The 14,577-nt window shown below is 44.7% G+C and overlaps 1 protein-coding gene across 34 annotated transcripts in view; it reads right to left on the bottom strand.

Annotated features, from left to right (window-relative positions):
- Positions 1-14,577, bottom strand: part of Dst (dystonin) — a 393,820-nt gene that overhangs the window by 134,680 nt on the left and 244,563 nt on the right. For all 34 annotated transcript variants that reach the window (XM_017596770.3, XM_017596775.3, XM_017596773.3 and 31 more), the window contains 19 exons: positions 14,429-14,522; positions 13,976-14,130; positions 11,650-12,112; positions 11,277-11,405; positions 11,050-11,127; positions 10,797-10,958; positions 10,609-10,713; positions 9,145-9,240; positions 7,942-8,067; positions 7,401-7,553; positions 7,075-7,229; positions 6,775-6,901; positions 5,562-5,745; positions 4,521-4,678; positions 3,894-4,072; positions 3,301-3,439; positions 2,491-2,684; positions 777-939; positions 33-116 (listed from right to left, as the gene is read on the bottom strand). In XM_017596770.3, coding sequence (XP_017452259.1) covers positions 33-116; positions 777-939; positions 2,491-2,684; positions 3,301-3,439; positions 3,894-4,072; positions 4,521-4,678; positions 5,562-5,745; positions 6,775-6,901; positions 7,075-7,229; positions 7,401-7,553; positions 7,942-8,067; positions 9,145-9,240; positions 10,609-10,713; positions 10,797-10,958; positions 11,050-11,127; positions 11,277-11,405; positions 11,650-12,112; positions 13,976-14,130; positions 14,429-14,522 — 2,944 coding nt within the window. The remainder of the gene's footprint in view (positions 1-32; positions 117-776; positions 940-2,490; positions 2,685-3,300; positions 3,440-3,893; positions 4,073-4,520; positions 4,679-5,561; positions 5,746-6,774; positions 6,902-7,074; positions 7,230-7,400; positions 7,554-7,941; positions 8,068-9,144; positions 9,241-10,608; positions 10,714-10,796; positions 10,959-11,049; positions 11,128-11,276; positions 11,406-11,649; positions 12,113-13,975; positions 14,131-14,428; positions 14,523-14,577) is intronic.

The raw sequence follows: 14,577 nt of genomic DNA, 5'->3' as shown, positions 1-14,577 counted from the left end.
CCTTTTTGCCTCAACTACGTGACTGTCCTCACCTTGACGGCAGCTGAGTACTGCTCCGAGTATTTCTGACACTCGTCCATTTTGCTCTGCTTCACCTCTATTTCAGATACCAGCATCTGCGAACACAGTTTAGAGAGAAAGAGACCGGAGCTCTACAAAGATCTACCTCATACTCAGTGATGAAGAAACATCCAGGGCCCTCAGGGCTTTACCTCTTAAAACATCAAACCTCACCTGTGCCTTGACTCACAGATAAATAACAAACTTCCAGGATAAGATTAATAAGCAATCTTCCCTTGGGAGGCTTTCAAAACGGAAATGAGAACTACACAGGGCAGACTCGGTGCCTTTCATTACACCCACTTCAGATGAAAACAGCTAGACATTACTGGCTGTTAACGATAAAACCTTAAATCGTCCAACTTCCCAGCAACTGTGACCAGCTGGGATTCTATTACCTCTGGCCCCGTTTATTAATTTACCAAGTATAAAACCATGCTGCCAGTATATGATCAAGAAAAAAGTTAGACCCAGCCTGTGAAACCTGGAAGATGGAGTCCATGGAAACTACCCCAACACTCTCTTCATTATCTACGCTTTCACCAATGACTTCCGGGAAACACAAGTAAATGCAGGCGCGTTTAAAGGTATGGAATCCTCATATACATTCTCATTCTTCCTCACAGAGGTGTGAGTAATTGCCCTTTCTTCCAACACAGGAGAGAAAGGTGAGGCTTGAGACCAACCAAATTCAGACGGAATCTCAGTTCAAATACCTTCTGTTGGTTCAGCTGTACGGCCAGAGCTTTGCTGTTTTCTGGCTGATTTTCCTGAATTTTTCTCTGGGTCGTTTCGATTTGCTGGATCCAGTCATCTAGAGGGTGGTAGGAGTCCCTGTAGTGCTTCAGGGACTTCCCGATCCCTTCTAAGTCCCGCAGCCTGCAAGAGCGGCAGTGGAAGAGTCAGGTCCCAGCCGGAGGGGTGAAGGGACAGGGGAGAGAAAGACAAATTAAGACACAAGAGCCACGAAGCACAATGGGGCAGACACCTGGCAGAAGCCTGAAACACAATTCCTGCAGCATCTGCCCCACACAGCGTCTGGGTGAAGACAGCGTTTGCTCCGGGAGCTCTGAAGTTTGTTGGTGCTGTTTTACTGTGACACTAAGACTAAAGCTGAAAAAGCAGGGAAATTGACCGCCATTATAATCAATCCACAGATCCTGAGTAGAGGAGGCCTGCCTCGGATCATAGTTCACCTTTGAAAGATAGTTCAGGAGCTGGGGATTTAGCTCAGTGGTAGAGCGCTTACCTAGGAAGCGCAAGGCCCTGGGTTCGGTCCCCAGCTCCGAAAAAAAGAACCAAAAAAAAAAAAAAAAAAAAAAGAAAGATAGTTCAACATGGTCTCAAGAGAGTATCTTCGAGGAACTGAAACCAAATGCCCACTTCTACGATTTTAAATCAACACATTAAAAACAAATTTGTCATGCATTTTGCAAAGGAAAATACATATAAATAGAACTTCATTTCTTGAGTGGAAGTATACCATAAAAAAAAACCATTTATTTTAATATAAGCGTAAGAATGAGTGAGAAAGGCCACTATTTAAGATGAAGCCTAAATCAGTTCCATTTTCTTTTGTGCTTTTAATTCTCACTGAACAAATGATTCCACTTGTCTTACAATGTCAATGAAAAGGAGAAGCAGGCCACTTCGATTTCTTCATTTCTCCTTAGGTCAACAGAGATTGCTACGTAGAGCCCAAGAAAAAAAGCTTGTGATTTATTTCGTAAACTCATGGTTATCCGAACACTGTAAGTTGGTAATAACTTTTAGAGAGGCATATTATTATCTTTTCAAAAGACAGACTATACACATGCCATGACAAATCAGAATTTCTAACTATGCACAGTTGAAAAGGTCATTTTTCTGGAGGCAGAGACAGCTTAGCAGTTAGGAGCATTGGTGGCTCTCCCAGAGGACTTAGGTTTGATTCTCAGCATCCACACCATGGAGGCTCACTACTGGCTGTAACACAAGCATATGAATGTGTAGGCAAAACACCCATACGCATAAAATAAAACAAATCTCAAAAAGAAAAGACAGGGCTGGAGAGATGGCTCAGCTAGTTAGGAGCACCGGCTGCTCTCCCAGAGGTCCTGAGTTCAAATCCCAGCAACCACATGGTGGCTCACAACCATCTGTAATGGGATCCGATGCCCTCTTCTGGTGGGTCTGGAGACAGTGACAGTGTACTTACATATAATAAATAAATTTTTAAAAACAAGAGAAAAAAAGATAATATTTCTTTCAAGTAACATGCTTTGCGAAAGAGCATCCGTAAGGAAGAAATGGAGTTAGGGACAATCCTGCAGCTAGCACATTGGCTATGGAATGCCACTCACTTGATGCCTGGTGAGTTTAATTAGAGTCCACCCTCTGTACCCAAAGGGACTCCCACCTACATGTGCACTGAACAGAAAGGACACCCACCTGTTGTCGATCTGGACGTGAACACTCTGCCACCTTTCCACGAGCTGGTCTGCCTTTTCTTTGTGCCAGTCAAAGTCAAGGTCCCGTTCTTTGTGTGTCTTGAACATCTCGTCACTGATGGCTTTCGCTTTCTGCAACTCGTCTTCCAACGCGTGGAACACCTCTCTCTTCTCATCTACTTCTGATCGCCATTGCTAAAATACATGCATCAATGGGCATCATGAAATAATGTATCAACAAGTCATAGAGGAGCTCATTATTTACCTAAGGTAACAATCTGCTCATCATGGCGTGACATATATTTAAATGCTTAGTCCCCAGCTGGTGGGACTGTTTGAGAAGGATTTGAGGGTGTGGCTTTGTTGAAGCAGATGTGTCACTGGGGTTGGGCTTTGAGGTTTCAAAAACCCATGCCAGGTCTGGTTGTTCTCTGTCTCTGTCATGGGCTTGTGTGGATTAAATGTAGGCTCTCAGCTATGGCTCCAGGGCCACACCTGCTTCCCTGTCTGCTGCCATACTCCTCACCATGATGACCCTGGACTCACCCTCCAAAACTGTAAGCAAGTCCCTAACTAAAGGCTTTCTTTTATAAATTACCTTAGTCATGATGTCTCCTCACGGCAATAGATCAATCACTGACACTGAAATGATTGCGTGTAGTTATTTAGTTGTAGAATTGAAGCATGGAATGGAGGTAGCACACGCAGAAACACGCTCTACATCAGGGTCTTAGTGCCAGACGTTTGGCACTGTGCTAGAGAACGACTGGAAGCGGGACCTTGGAGCCACAGCTAGAAGTGACACTCTTACCTTTAACGTACTCATTAAATTCTCAATGTTATTCTTGTCAGCTATGACTGCTTCTTCTTCACACAGCTTGGTTTCGTAGAGTTTGACAAGGGCTTCTGCAGCTTGGGTGTTTTTTAAAACCAAATTAACAGTCTTCAACCTTGAATGAGAAACAAACACTAGTCCACACTGTTTAATGTCTTTTCTCCCCCCACACTGTAGTCCCAGAGTGTCATTAAAACTCATGACATGGGCACACTGACTGGCCTCCTGTACATCTAGCAGTCAGTTGATTCTTTTCCTAATAGACGTCACCCCGTGTTTCACCCCCAGGTGGTATTTACGCAGATTCCAACAGGAGACACTTCCTCACTGACGTCACCCATATCCCACCCCAGGTGCATTTATACAGATCCCAATAGGTTCCTAGGTTGCAATAGGTTACGCCAAGCATAGCAGAAACCCCCAAAACTACAAAAGGGAGCTTACAGAACAGAAATGTCTAAGGCAATCCCCTCTCAACATGGAGGAATATCAATCTTGTTTCTAAGATACACGGACTGCCCACAGAACCACCGAGCGAGAGGTGGGGGTGAGGACTGCTGCTGACATACTTCTCTACGTAAGTGGCAGACATGGAGTAGATCTGACTCATGCTCTGGAGGACCACGCTGAGCTCTGATCGCAGGGCAGGGACGGATGGGGAATCTGCCGCTTGGCTGAAAAACTCTTCACACTTATTTGTGATCGCCTCCAAGTCGTCTTTAAGCCGTTCCAGCTCTTTCTTCAGTTTCTAGTACAGGAAACACACGGGGGTTATCTGTTGTCACCCCAATGGTCATGGTTCTTACAGCCGCTTACAAGACACATTTTACATTTCATTACCGACATAAGCATCCGTATAACCCCTTTCTTTACCAAATAAACAAGCATGCCAGTCCGGCTTTATCATCATAATGCCTTTTTCTGTTTATTCCTTTGACCCCAATCTCTAACTTTGTAAACAGCACGTGTATAATGTCTCTCTGCGTGAAGCCCACCAGGAGGCTTCAATGTTTACTAACTCAGAGGTGGACCTCAATCCAAGGGATCTTGGTTTTACGTCCAGTAAGAAATGCACAACTGGGCCTCGGTAAGGAGCCGAAGTCACAGTTGAACACGCCGGAGATCAGAAGGAGACATTCATGGTCACTAAGAGGAAATGGCCCTGGCTTCTTTGCTGACACGTGTGCGACTCTTACCTCCTGCTCCGTGATTCTCAACATGCTTTCGTGTAGGTCATCTCTTTCCAGAGGCGTCCGGATCTGCCGAATCAACCGGTCTTCACAGCTCTCCAGGCGAAGCCGGATGTTGCGCACTTCTGAGACGTACAGATTGTACACAGACTCCTCTTGCTCCTCTGTGGAAGGACAGAGCATGCTCGGTGAGTAACTCCCCCTCCCCAAAAGGCCCAGTGCAAGACTCACAGCAAAAGCCAGCGCTTTGCTCTTACTGAGGCAAAACAGTGGTCCCATTAGCACAAATCCTAAGGACATAACCTTAAAACCCAAGTCTCAGAACGTGGACTTTAAAACTTAACAAGCACTGAGAAAATTTCCCTAAGGCCATGTAAAATACTGAAGTATCACTGAAATACCCAAAGGAAGCAATGTATTATCCTGTTTCATATTCACAAAAATGTGAATCGTATGTCATCAATTAACCATTAAATTAAACCAAAATCTAAAAGGAAAAAGCAGGTAAAAAAATGTGTTAATGTTTTAAAGACACAAAATATTACTAATAAAATCATTTCTTTCTAACTAGTATGACGAATTAAGACTAAGACTTATATTAAGGAAAACTTAATAAAACACTTTGCTTTAATTCCTGTGTAAAACTTAACACGGGGAAATAATCAAATCGTTCATGAGCCTTAAGCACCTTCCTTCTGAGTGTCACTTTGTAAAGTGCAGTAAACCTGCTTCACACAGAGGAGGTGAGAATCTGTCGTCCGCCCCGCGGCTTGGCGGGCATTTTTAGTTACTTCAGTTTTATTAATGATCTCATCGAGCACCTTCCTAGCTCAGAAGTTCTGGTTGCTATGGGTGGCTCTGGGATTGAACTCAGGGCTTCAAGCATGAAGTTATGTGCTCCTGAGTTCCGTCCCCTGCACACACGCATTTCATGCTGCTCAGTAGTCTTGCATACGTGTCACAGTGGACTGAGGTTTCCCGTGAGAGTACAGGAGAGTCTAGATGAAACCCCCACAGGGGAGAGAAAGCCAGCAACCCCGCGCTTACCTCTTTCTGCAGACTTGAGAAGCTCTTGATAATACTTCCTACATACATTCACTTCCTTTTCTAGTTGAGTTATATCCGAGCCTGAAAATATTTGGGATTCCTGGCTATCCTCCAGAAAATCTTCCAAGCGGGACTGGAGATTACTGAGAACCTGCTGGTGTTCGCCAGGCAACATTGTCTTTATCTAAAGAACAGAGATCCTTGGATTAATGACGTAGCGCCAGGAGCTACATCCGAGTAGGGCGGATCATCAAGGATGTCACCGTACACTCTAGCTTGGTCACGGTTAGGGCAGACGTTCGAAATGAATATTCTTTTCGCTTACTTCGGGTTTGTACCCTATAGCAGGGGAGTGGAACCAACCAAGTTTCCATCAATAGGTGAGCGGACAGTGGTGTTTGGTACGTATGTAGATTGGAGTAAGAAAATCGTAGAAAGTCAGAAGGACTTAGAATGTCTAATATCAAGGGAGGTCACCCAATCTCAGAAAGATAAGGCGTCAGTTCTCCCTCGTGTATGGAGCGTAGCCTGTAGTATACACGTGAATAAGAAAGCAAATGTTTGTGTGCTCGGCAAGCCTTATAGAAAAGAGAACGGGAGAGAAAGGGTGGGCATCAGCACGGGTAAGGAAGGATAAAAAGCAGGTGAAGGGCACGGAGGTCACGAAAGAAGACAGAAAGCTGACTGGTTTTCGGGTTTCAACTCTGACATGGATTTCCAGGCTTCGCTGATGGGTAAGTAAATTAAAATCCATGCTGGATGGTGAAGGTGCAAAATCGAACGTGATGCTTCACAGCTTCAGAGTGGCCATCCCCACCCTTCAGAAGGTCCCCGAGGTGCACAGACTTCCGGTCTGTTAGTCTAGGGCATGATATCGTTCATTTGCAAGCTCTTTGCCATAACGTTTTAATTAAAAGAAGACAAGTAAGAACCACGGATACAGTTTCAATAAGTGAAATTAAAATGGACCCACTGTCTGTCCAAACACCTCGTCCTAGTCTCTCTCCTCCAGTAAGCACTGAGCGAGGTTCGATCTCAAGACTCCCATCCCCTGTAGAGCGAGCCTCATCTACGCCAGGCCCTACCGAGCACTGGCTGAGTGACAGAGTGAACGTACAGGGCTCCCTCCTAGTCCAGAGCAGGTGTAAGCTTCACCCCGTATATGACAAGGCGTTTGGGGACACATTAGGTCGACGCGCACATCCACACTCACCGAAGCCACGTTACTAGCCCGGATTCTGTCAATTTCATTGACGAGATAATGCCAGGACACTATACTCTTCATGTTTACGTGAGACTCATGCCAAAGAGTGAGGACACTCTGATACTGTTGCTCGATTCTGAAATACATACAGGAGAGCGCAGATTTTAGGCCTTTTTACCACGACAATCGATGCTACATGTTTATTTCTGCGCCCTCTATGTAGTACCTCCACTACCTTCCAGCCCTGCGGGACCCCGACACAGTATGGGTGGCTTCTTTAACCTTCAGAAAGGCCCCAACCATACGAACCTGTTGGCAAAGTCAACCGCTTCTTTGTTTGGTGGGGGGACGGTAAAGCACACAGACGGGACCATGGCCTCGTTTCCGGTGGGACTGATGACCTTCCACTTGGCGCGGTGAGAGTTGTTTGCCAAGACACATTCGTCGTCTTTGTAAATGGTTATCTGGTTTTAAATGAAAGAGGGGAAAGCTCAGGTCGGCCACCATTAATTCGTCTTCTTCCGTACTCCGTCTGGGGAATTATTACTTTTTTTTTTTAGAGACAGAGAAATGCCTTCTGACTGGGAAGCGCTATGATGTCGTTTAATCCGGCCTGCTTTGATAATTACAAGTACCTCAATCTGTCTGTAGTCACAGATAGCTTTGATCGGGATGGACGTTTTGAGTGGGTTGTCAGGATTCCGTGGCTTCAGCTGCACGACCGTCTTTGCTCGCCCCATCAGCCCGGCCACCACGCTTCGGTACTGCAGGAGCTCCTCCTTTTCCTCCTAGTCAGGAAACACGGCGGGATTTTAAAAGGAATGATTGGAACTCTCTATCCCATAGCGACTCACACAAATTAAACATCATCAAGGAAGAATGCCCTGACTACTGGGGACTCCTTCCACATCTCATGTCCCTTCTGAATCCCTCCTCCTTCACTTTGTTATTTTGTTTCCTCTTTGCCGTTATTATTACTATGTAACTGTCTACTGCCCACAGGCAGCCCTGCTAAAGCAGTTTAAACATCATTTAAACGACACAAACTGAGGTCTCAATCGGATGAGACAGTTGTGCGCCTGAAGTACAACTCTGTAGGTAACATGTAAACATATAACAACACACTAGTCTACCCTGCTGTGTGTCTGACAAGACCCAAAGGGTCTGCATCAGTACCATGGACTCCTGGACGAGGTCTTCCAGTTTGCGAATGCTGCTGGATCGGTCACAGACGTACTTGCGCTGAATGGCGTCTTTCAGATTCCTTAGGTAATCGGTGGCTTCTTTGGCATCATTGAAAAACTGAGGAGAGAGAAAACTTGGCAGCTGAAGTACACTACACTAAATGCCTGGAAAGCCCAGAGTTGTTAAATCTGGTGCCCAGGCCCTCTGTGCGCCCCTGACAAGCCAGGGCAGAATCAAAGCACAAAGCAACAGTAGCAACATCCTTTTGAAACGAAACAAACCTTTGAACTCGGATGGCTACAGATGAATACTGATTATACAGAGTGTCCATGTATAGTACCCATTATGTTTTGGCTCTATATTATTTTGATCAAAAGCCTGTTTTCCTTCAGGGTTCAATCAACCTTTTAAGGGGTGGAATTTCAAACAATATATTAAAATTCCTCAAGAAAAAAAATGAAGTTTTATTTGGTTGGCTATCATAAATATTTTTCATTAATGTCGGACACATTTTTAGAATGATTTTTTATAATATTTGTGTGTGTGTGTGTGTGTGTGTGTAAATCAGAAGTGAACAACCAGATGTGTCTTCAATTCTCTCATCTCTACTTTTTCGAAATGGGGTCTCTCACTGAACCCAGATAACAGTGAACAATTACTAATTATTAAACAATAATTTTTATTATATTTATATTATATTATAGTTGCATAATTATAATTGTAATATAATATAATGTGTAATGCATAGCACATTATCATACTATAGTATATTAATTATATTAATATACTTATTATAAATATTTAATGATTATAAATAATAATGATTAATACATTTCTTGTTATTTGGCTAGGCTGGCTGGCCAGCGAGCCTCAGGGATCCTCTGGCCTACACAGCACTAGGCATCTCACTTTTATCTTTTCATAAGTGTAGTTTCTGGGGACTGGACTCAGTGAAAGCAATTTGCCCACTAAGCCATCTTCTAACCACAGGATTTCTTCCTTAAAGGCTAGACTTTCCCTCGTAGGATTTTGAAGCCAGCACTTACATCCTGAAAAGAAAGTACTGGCTTATTCACCCTCCCACCCCCACTCCATGTGCTCTGCATGTGCGTTTCCTTGTGGTGTTTCTCTGCACCTCGGCAAGCCCACCAAATGGCAGTGCTGTCAGTTTAAGCTGCCATTCTACTCACGCACCTCAAAATAGGCAGTGTTCTCCTGAATGTGCTGCTCCACACACTGGCACAGCTGTAGGATCCAGCTCCACTGTGTCTGCATGGCTGCTTTGTATGCCTTAGGGAGAAAAGACACAGAAAGCTGGGGCAGAGGAAAAGGCACAGAGGCCCTGGTCCGCCTCAAACGTGGGTCATGCATGTGTAAGGTATGTAGCTTGACCCGGCAGGGCAAATACTGACACATTTATAATGTTGCTTTTCTTTCCCTTCCCCTCCCTCTCTCTGACAGGTTGTCTCTTGCCACACTGCCCAAGCGTGTGGTAATCCCCCTGCCTCAGCCTCTCATTACAGACTGGAACCACAGGTGTGAGTCGTCATGCCCGGCTCAATGTTGATGATCTCGAATGACAAAAACACTCTATTATCTGAACTTAAATAAAACTTCAATGGACTGAACTATGAAAACTGGGGTAGTTAATTTTATCTTATGAGGTCCCCCTTGCTCTGTGGATCTTAAAGTCTATGTATAGTTTTAAAGTTAGTACAGATGGTTTTTCTAATTTCTAAATTTCTTATTTTTTTTCTTAAAAATCTGAGGAAAAAATATAGCTATTTTATATGAAAATTTTACATTTGAAATGAATGCAAGCTATTCCCGCTATGTGTAAAATCAACCCTTTTCTTTACTCCTTGGTCACTAACTCTGACACCTGACTTTAAAATCCCCACATATGCCTTTCTCTTTGGCATCCCAATCTCCACTATTCCTGGGTTTTTATATTACTGAGCCATACGGTGTGCATGTTAACACAGGTCTGTTTCTCTCTTCTGAAGATTTGAGGAGGGTAGAAAAAGAAGCATATACTTTCACATCGATATAACTATTACATTTAATAATATAATAATATTTTAAACACTTATCTGTTTGAATGCTTATTAATTAATGCAGAGTATATATTTCATAAAGGAAAAAAATACTGCAGGAAAGCCCACCTAGTTCATCATGAATTATGAAGCCATTTTTTTTTTTGTGCAGAAGGTGCAATTCCCCTGCCTCCCAGGGGGGGGCGCTCTGTGTGCACTAAGGCTGTGTAAAGCCTGATCTTGCTTCCTCCTGAAATGACCCACTGCAGGCACGTGTTCCTGAAGATGTGCGCTTAGCAGCCCCCGGGGGTGGTCTAGCAACACATGATACTATTTGCTCCCTCAAACTAAGTTGCATTTCTGCTTGTTACACATTCTGCCACAGAACAGCCTTCCACTCCATCAGATGAATCTACCCACCAGTAGCTTCACGGGGGCCTAAAAATAACCTGCTGCCTTTATCCTAAGAGATGGTGGAGAGAAGCATGACTCTCTGGGAAATTATTTTTGGGCCAGACTGTAGTAAACACTTGGTAGTTCGAATTTTTTTAATTTTAACTAGCGGAAGAGGTTTACGGTTGTGGATGCCTCAGAACTCGGCCCACACCTCGAACTTTCTTACCTCTATGGTCAAGCGGGCTGGGTGGCTTTCCAGAAGCAGCTGCTCTGCGATCTCCTGAACGGCTTTAATACTTTCCTCCTTCTGCTCCAGCTCCCGCATCAGTTCCTAGCGAGGAAGCATCAAGAGGCACGTCAGAAACGCCGCAAGCACCACGGTCTGGCGCTGGCACCGGAGCGTGGCCGACTCACCGCGTGGTAGCCTTTCTTCCGGGCGACGTTGCTGTTCCTCTCACTCCAGTCATAGGCAACTTCTGACTCCTCCTTTTCATTCAACCAGATAAGTTCGTTAGTTGCCCGGGTTACAAAGTTGTGGAGCGTATCGAGGTGCCGCTCCTGATTTCTGGATGTGTTCTTTTAGAGGAAAGCCAATGTAAGAATCAGATTGCTTGCAAACAGGCATAACGAAAACAAACTAATAAAAAAAGAAAGAAAGAAAGCTTACCAGGAGTTTAGCGTACTGACTCTCTAGTCTGTGCAACTTATCCGTGTAAGAGAGCTTCAGAGGCGCCGTCATCTGGATCTAAAATATAGGAGCGAAGGTGTGGGGCAGGGGGGTTAGGGGAGCTTAAGCTCTGGCTAATACCAATTACTGTGTTACAGGGTCTTTATGTAAAAAGCAAATACTATCCAAAGACAATAAAATATGAAAAAAACACAAAATTTACAAACCTCACTAATTTTAGCCTCCTTAAGACTAGATTCAAATTCTTCAATGGCTCGGTGGACATTTTTATGGTTTTCTAAATGGCTTTCAACACTTGGCAGATCTGAGCCCCATTCAGTGCGGTCCAGCTGCACCTTAAATAGTAAAGTAACAGTTTAAAAAGGAGGAGAAGGGAGAGGAGGAGGAGGAAAAGGAAGAAGAAGAAAGAGAGGCAGAGGGAGAAGGAGGGGGAGGGAGAATGGAGAGGGAGAGAGAGGAGGAGGAGAAGAAAGAGTAGTACTATGAGTAGTAGTACTAGTACTACTACTACTACTACTAGTAGTAGTAGTAGTTGTTGTTGTTTCAAGAGTAGGACTCGAAAACTGAGGCAAACATTACCTGCATCTCATCAACCCAGTTCAAGAGATCTTGAACAAATTTCATATTGACTTCCTCTTCTGTCAAGTTCTGGTCCAGCAAAGATGACTTTAGAAGGGGCTTTCGGATCTGCATTAGCTTCAGGGTCTGTAATGAATTTGGCTCTACTCCTACACTGAAGTTTGGAGCTACTACTGATGGGAACCCAGGTGTATACGCCGGAGTAACCGACGGCGTCAGGCGGGACGTCATCCCGGACGACAAGCCGGAAGTCACGCTAGAAGACGTCAAGGAAGGGGTTAAACTCTGGGTTAGCCCTGAGTTCAGACTGGGGTGTAAGGTCTGTGCAAATCCTGAGTTCAAGCTTTGAGTGATTCCTGATATCATGAGCTTGGTCTGCTCCGTGGTCAGCATGCGTCCTTTGCTGTACACCGCGGAACATTCATTCCTTAAGGCCAGAATTTCATCACGCAGCTTGGCAACCCTGCGGAGAACACGGAGGCGTGTGAGGTGGGACCGAAAGGCTAATGCAAGCTGCTGGCTTTGGCTGCTGCATCACTCATGCAGCTCTCTACTGCAAGACCCTAATGGTAGTGTGGGCCCCGGAAGGCACACAGGAGCTCTGCTTCCAACTGTTGCTCTGCAAACCTACTTGCTTGATAAATACCTATTTTATTTTTAAAAAGAACATTGAAACCATCTTGGTACAATTTTGCCTCACGTTTTGTTTTTGGAGACTATCACACTGTGGACTCTCCATGTTATTAGTCATTATAACTGTCATTTATAAGCGACACAATTACATACCCACAAGGCGATGGTTCCGTTATTTGATATCTAGGATAGTACATTTTCTTATAAACTATGTCTGGCATGAATATGAAGTTTTCTAACTTTATCTGCTTCTTATCTACATAGAGAATAACTACTGGCTCCTAGAAGTGTAACTATTGGCTCAAAAGTGATTTACAACATTTACTTTTATATGTACATAGAGACAGAGACTATGGTCCTCTGGGCTCTTGTCCCTCTGTTCCCAGAATCTCAAAGAGGTTTTGGATTTGCTCTTTAATTCTGGTGCTGTTTAATTCTGTTTCCCCTCCTGAGGTCCCGTCTGGCTATGTAGCTCCTGCAAGCCTTGTATCTATCATTCTTTACCCTAAGCCTTCTGAGAGCTGAGAATCCACATGGGTGCCACCATGCACAGCCTTATCTACACAGATATCCTTTTCTATTGTTTGGTTATGGCCATTTTCATAGTAAACAGAAAACTGAATGAAGATGAGAACCTCTCTCACACTTTTGCCTTTTCTAATGCTGCAAACCATCATCATCACCACCACCATCACCACCACCACCACCACCACCACCACCATCATCATCATCATCATCATCAGGAGGTCTGAGGACTCAACCTAGGCTCTTACCTTCGCTTACTTAAATATTCACTCTGCCTCTGGGTCACATCAAAGACCCACATAAATATCCTAAGTACTTGGAAATAATGTAGGCATCTAAAATATTCGTTTTAATGACTCCAGTATTTCTGTGATGGTAAATGTTAATGAGACTGAGAGAGTGGTCAACCAATAACCAGCCCAAGTTGAGATCCATCCCATGGTCAAGCACCAATACCTAACACTATTAATGCTACTCTGTTATGCTTGCAGACAGGAGCATGTTGGCCTCGGAGAGACTCCACCCAGCAGCTGACTCAGAAAAATGCAGACACCCGGAGCCAAACAGTGGATGGAACTTGGGGAGTTTTATGGAAGAATAAGAGGAAAGACTGTGGGCCCCAAAGGGGATAGGATGACACAGAAAGACCAACAGAGTCAACTAACCTGGACCCCTGGGGCTCTCAAGAGTCTGAACCAACCACCAAAGAATGCACAGGGCTGGACCTAGGCCTCCCTGCACATATGTAGCAGATGTGCAGCTTGGTCTTCATGTGGGTCCTAAACAACTGGGAAGGGGGCTATCCCAAAAGCTGTTGCCTGCACGTGGGATATGATCTTCTAGCTCAGTAGGAGGGGAAGGGCCTAGCCTTGCAGGTACCTGAAGTGCCGGGGGAGGGGATAGCCCAGGAGAGGGGGAGGGGGCTACCAGCTGAGAGAAAAGGGGAAGGGGATGGGGAAGTGATTGTGGTAGTGGGTGACCAGGAGGGGAGCAGGGAGTAGGCTGTAAAGCGAATAAGTTAAAACAAAACAAAAGTAAATTAGATTTTTAAAAAGTTGATTATACATGTTGGTTCTGCTTGTTCTCGTTGAAATATCACAATTCACACACTGTGTGTTGTATACTCCCAACACGCTCCCTGAATGAAGGAGGCAAGGATGGTGCCTACCTCTGCACCAGCTGCTCGGCCTGGTAGTACTTCCCATCTAGCAGAATCTGAACGTCAATCACGTGCTGGCGTAGAAGGTTCTCACATTCAAGTATATACCCGGCAATTTCTGCTTCGTTCTGAAACTGCACTCCCGACTCCAATCTTTTGGAATCCTGTATTTAAAAGAACTCAGCATTAAGTCCTTAGAGGCAGAGCTCAAACCCAGCTTTAAACATCAAACTCCAAAATATTAGAGGAGACGCTCTATTTGGGCTTTCTTTCTTTTGGTTCAGACGCATGCTTGCTTTTCACTCGCTGCCTGCCTCCCAAGAGAGGAAATATCAGTGATAATCCTTCAGAGCTTCTGCAGGGAACAGGTACTAGGAGTCGATCAAGTGTTGCAATTTACCCAGTTTACCCAGGCACACACCGCCCATCCACAGCAAGCCCTGGCCCCTGAAACCAACTTACAGACTGGAGAGCATTTCGGGCGAGCATGAGTTTGTCCTCACAGCTGACGCTATCCCTCTGAACTCGGGTAGCAATCTGCTGCAGCATATCCAACCTGAAAGGGACAAAAGGTTAGGAAAAAAAAAATCTTCTTTCCGAAGTCAAAGAGC

This window comes from Rattus norvegicus, chromosome 9 (genome assembly GCF_036323735.1).
Source record: "Rattus norvegicus strain BN/NHsdMcwi chromosome 9, GRCr8, whole genome shotgun sequence".
NCBI lineage: Eukaryota > Metazoa > Chordata > Mammalia > Rodentia > Muridae > Rattus > Rattus norvegicus.
This window is presented reverse-complemented; position numbering and strand designations above follow the sequence as displayed.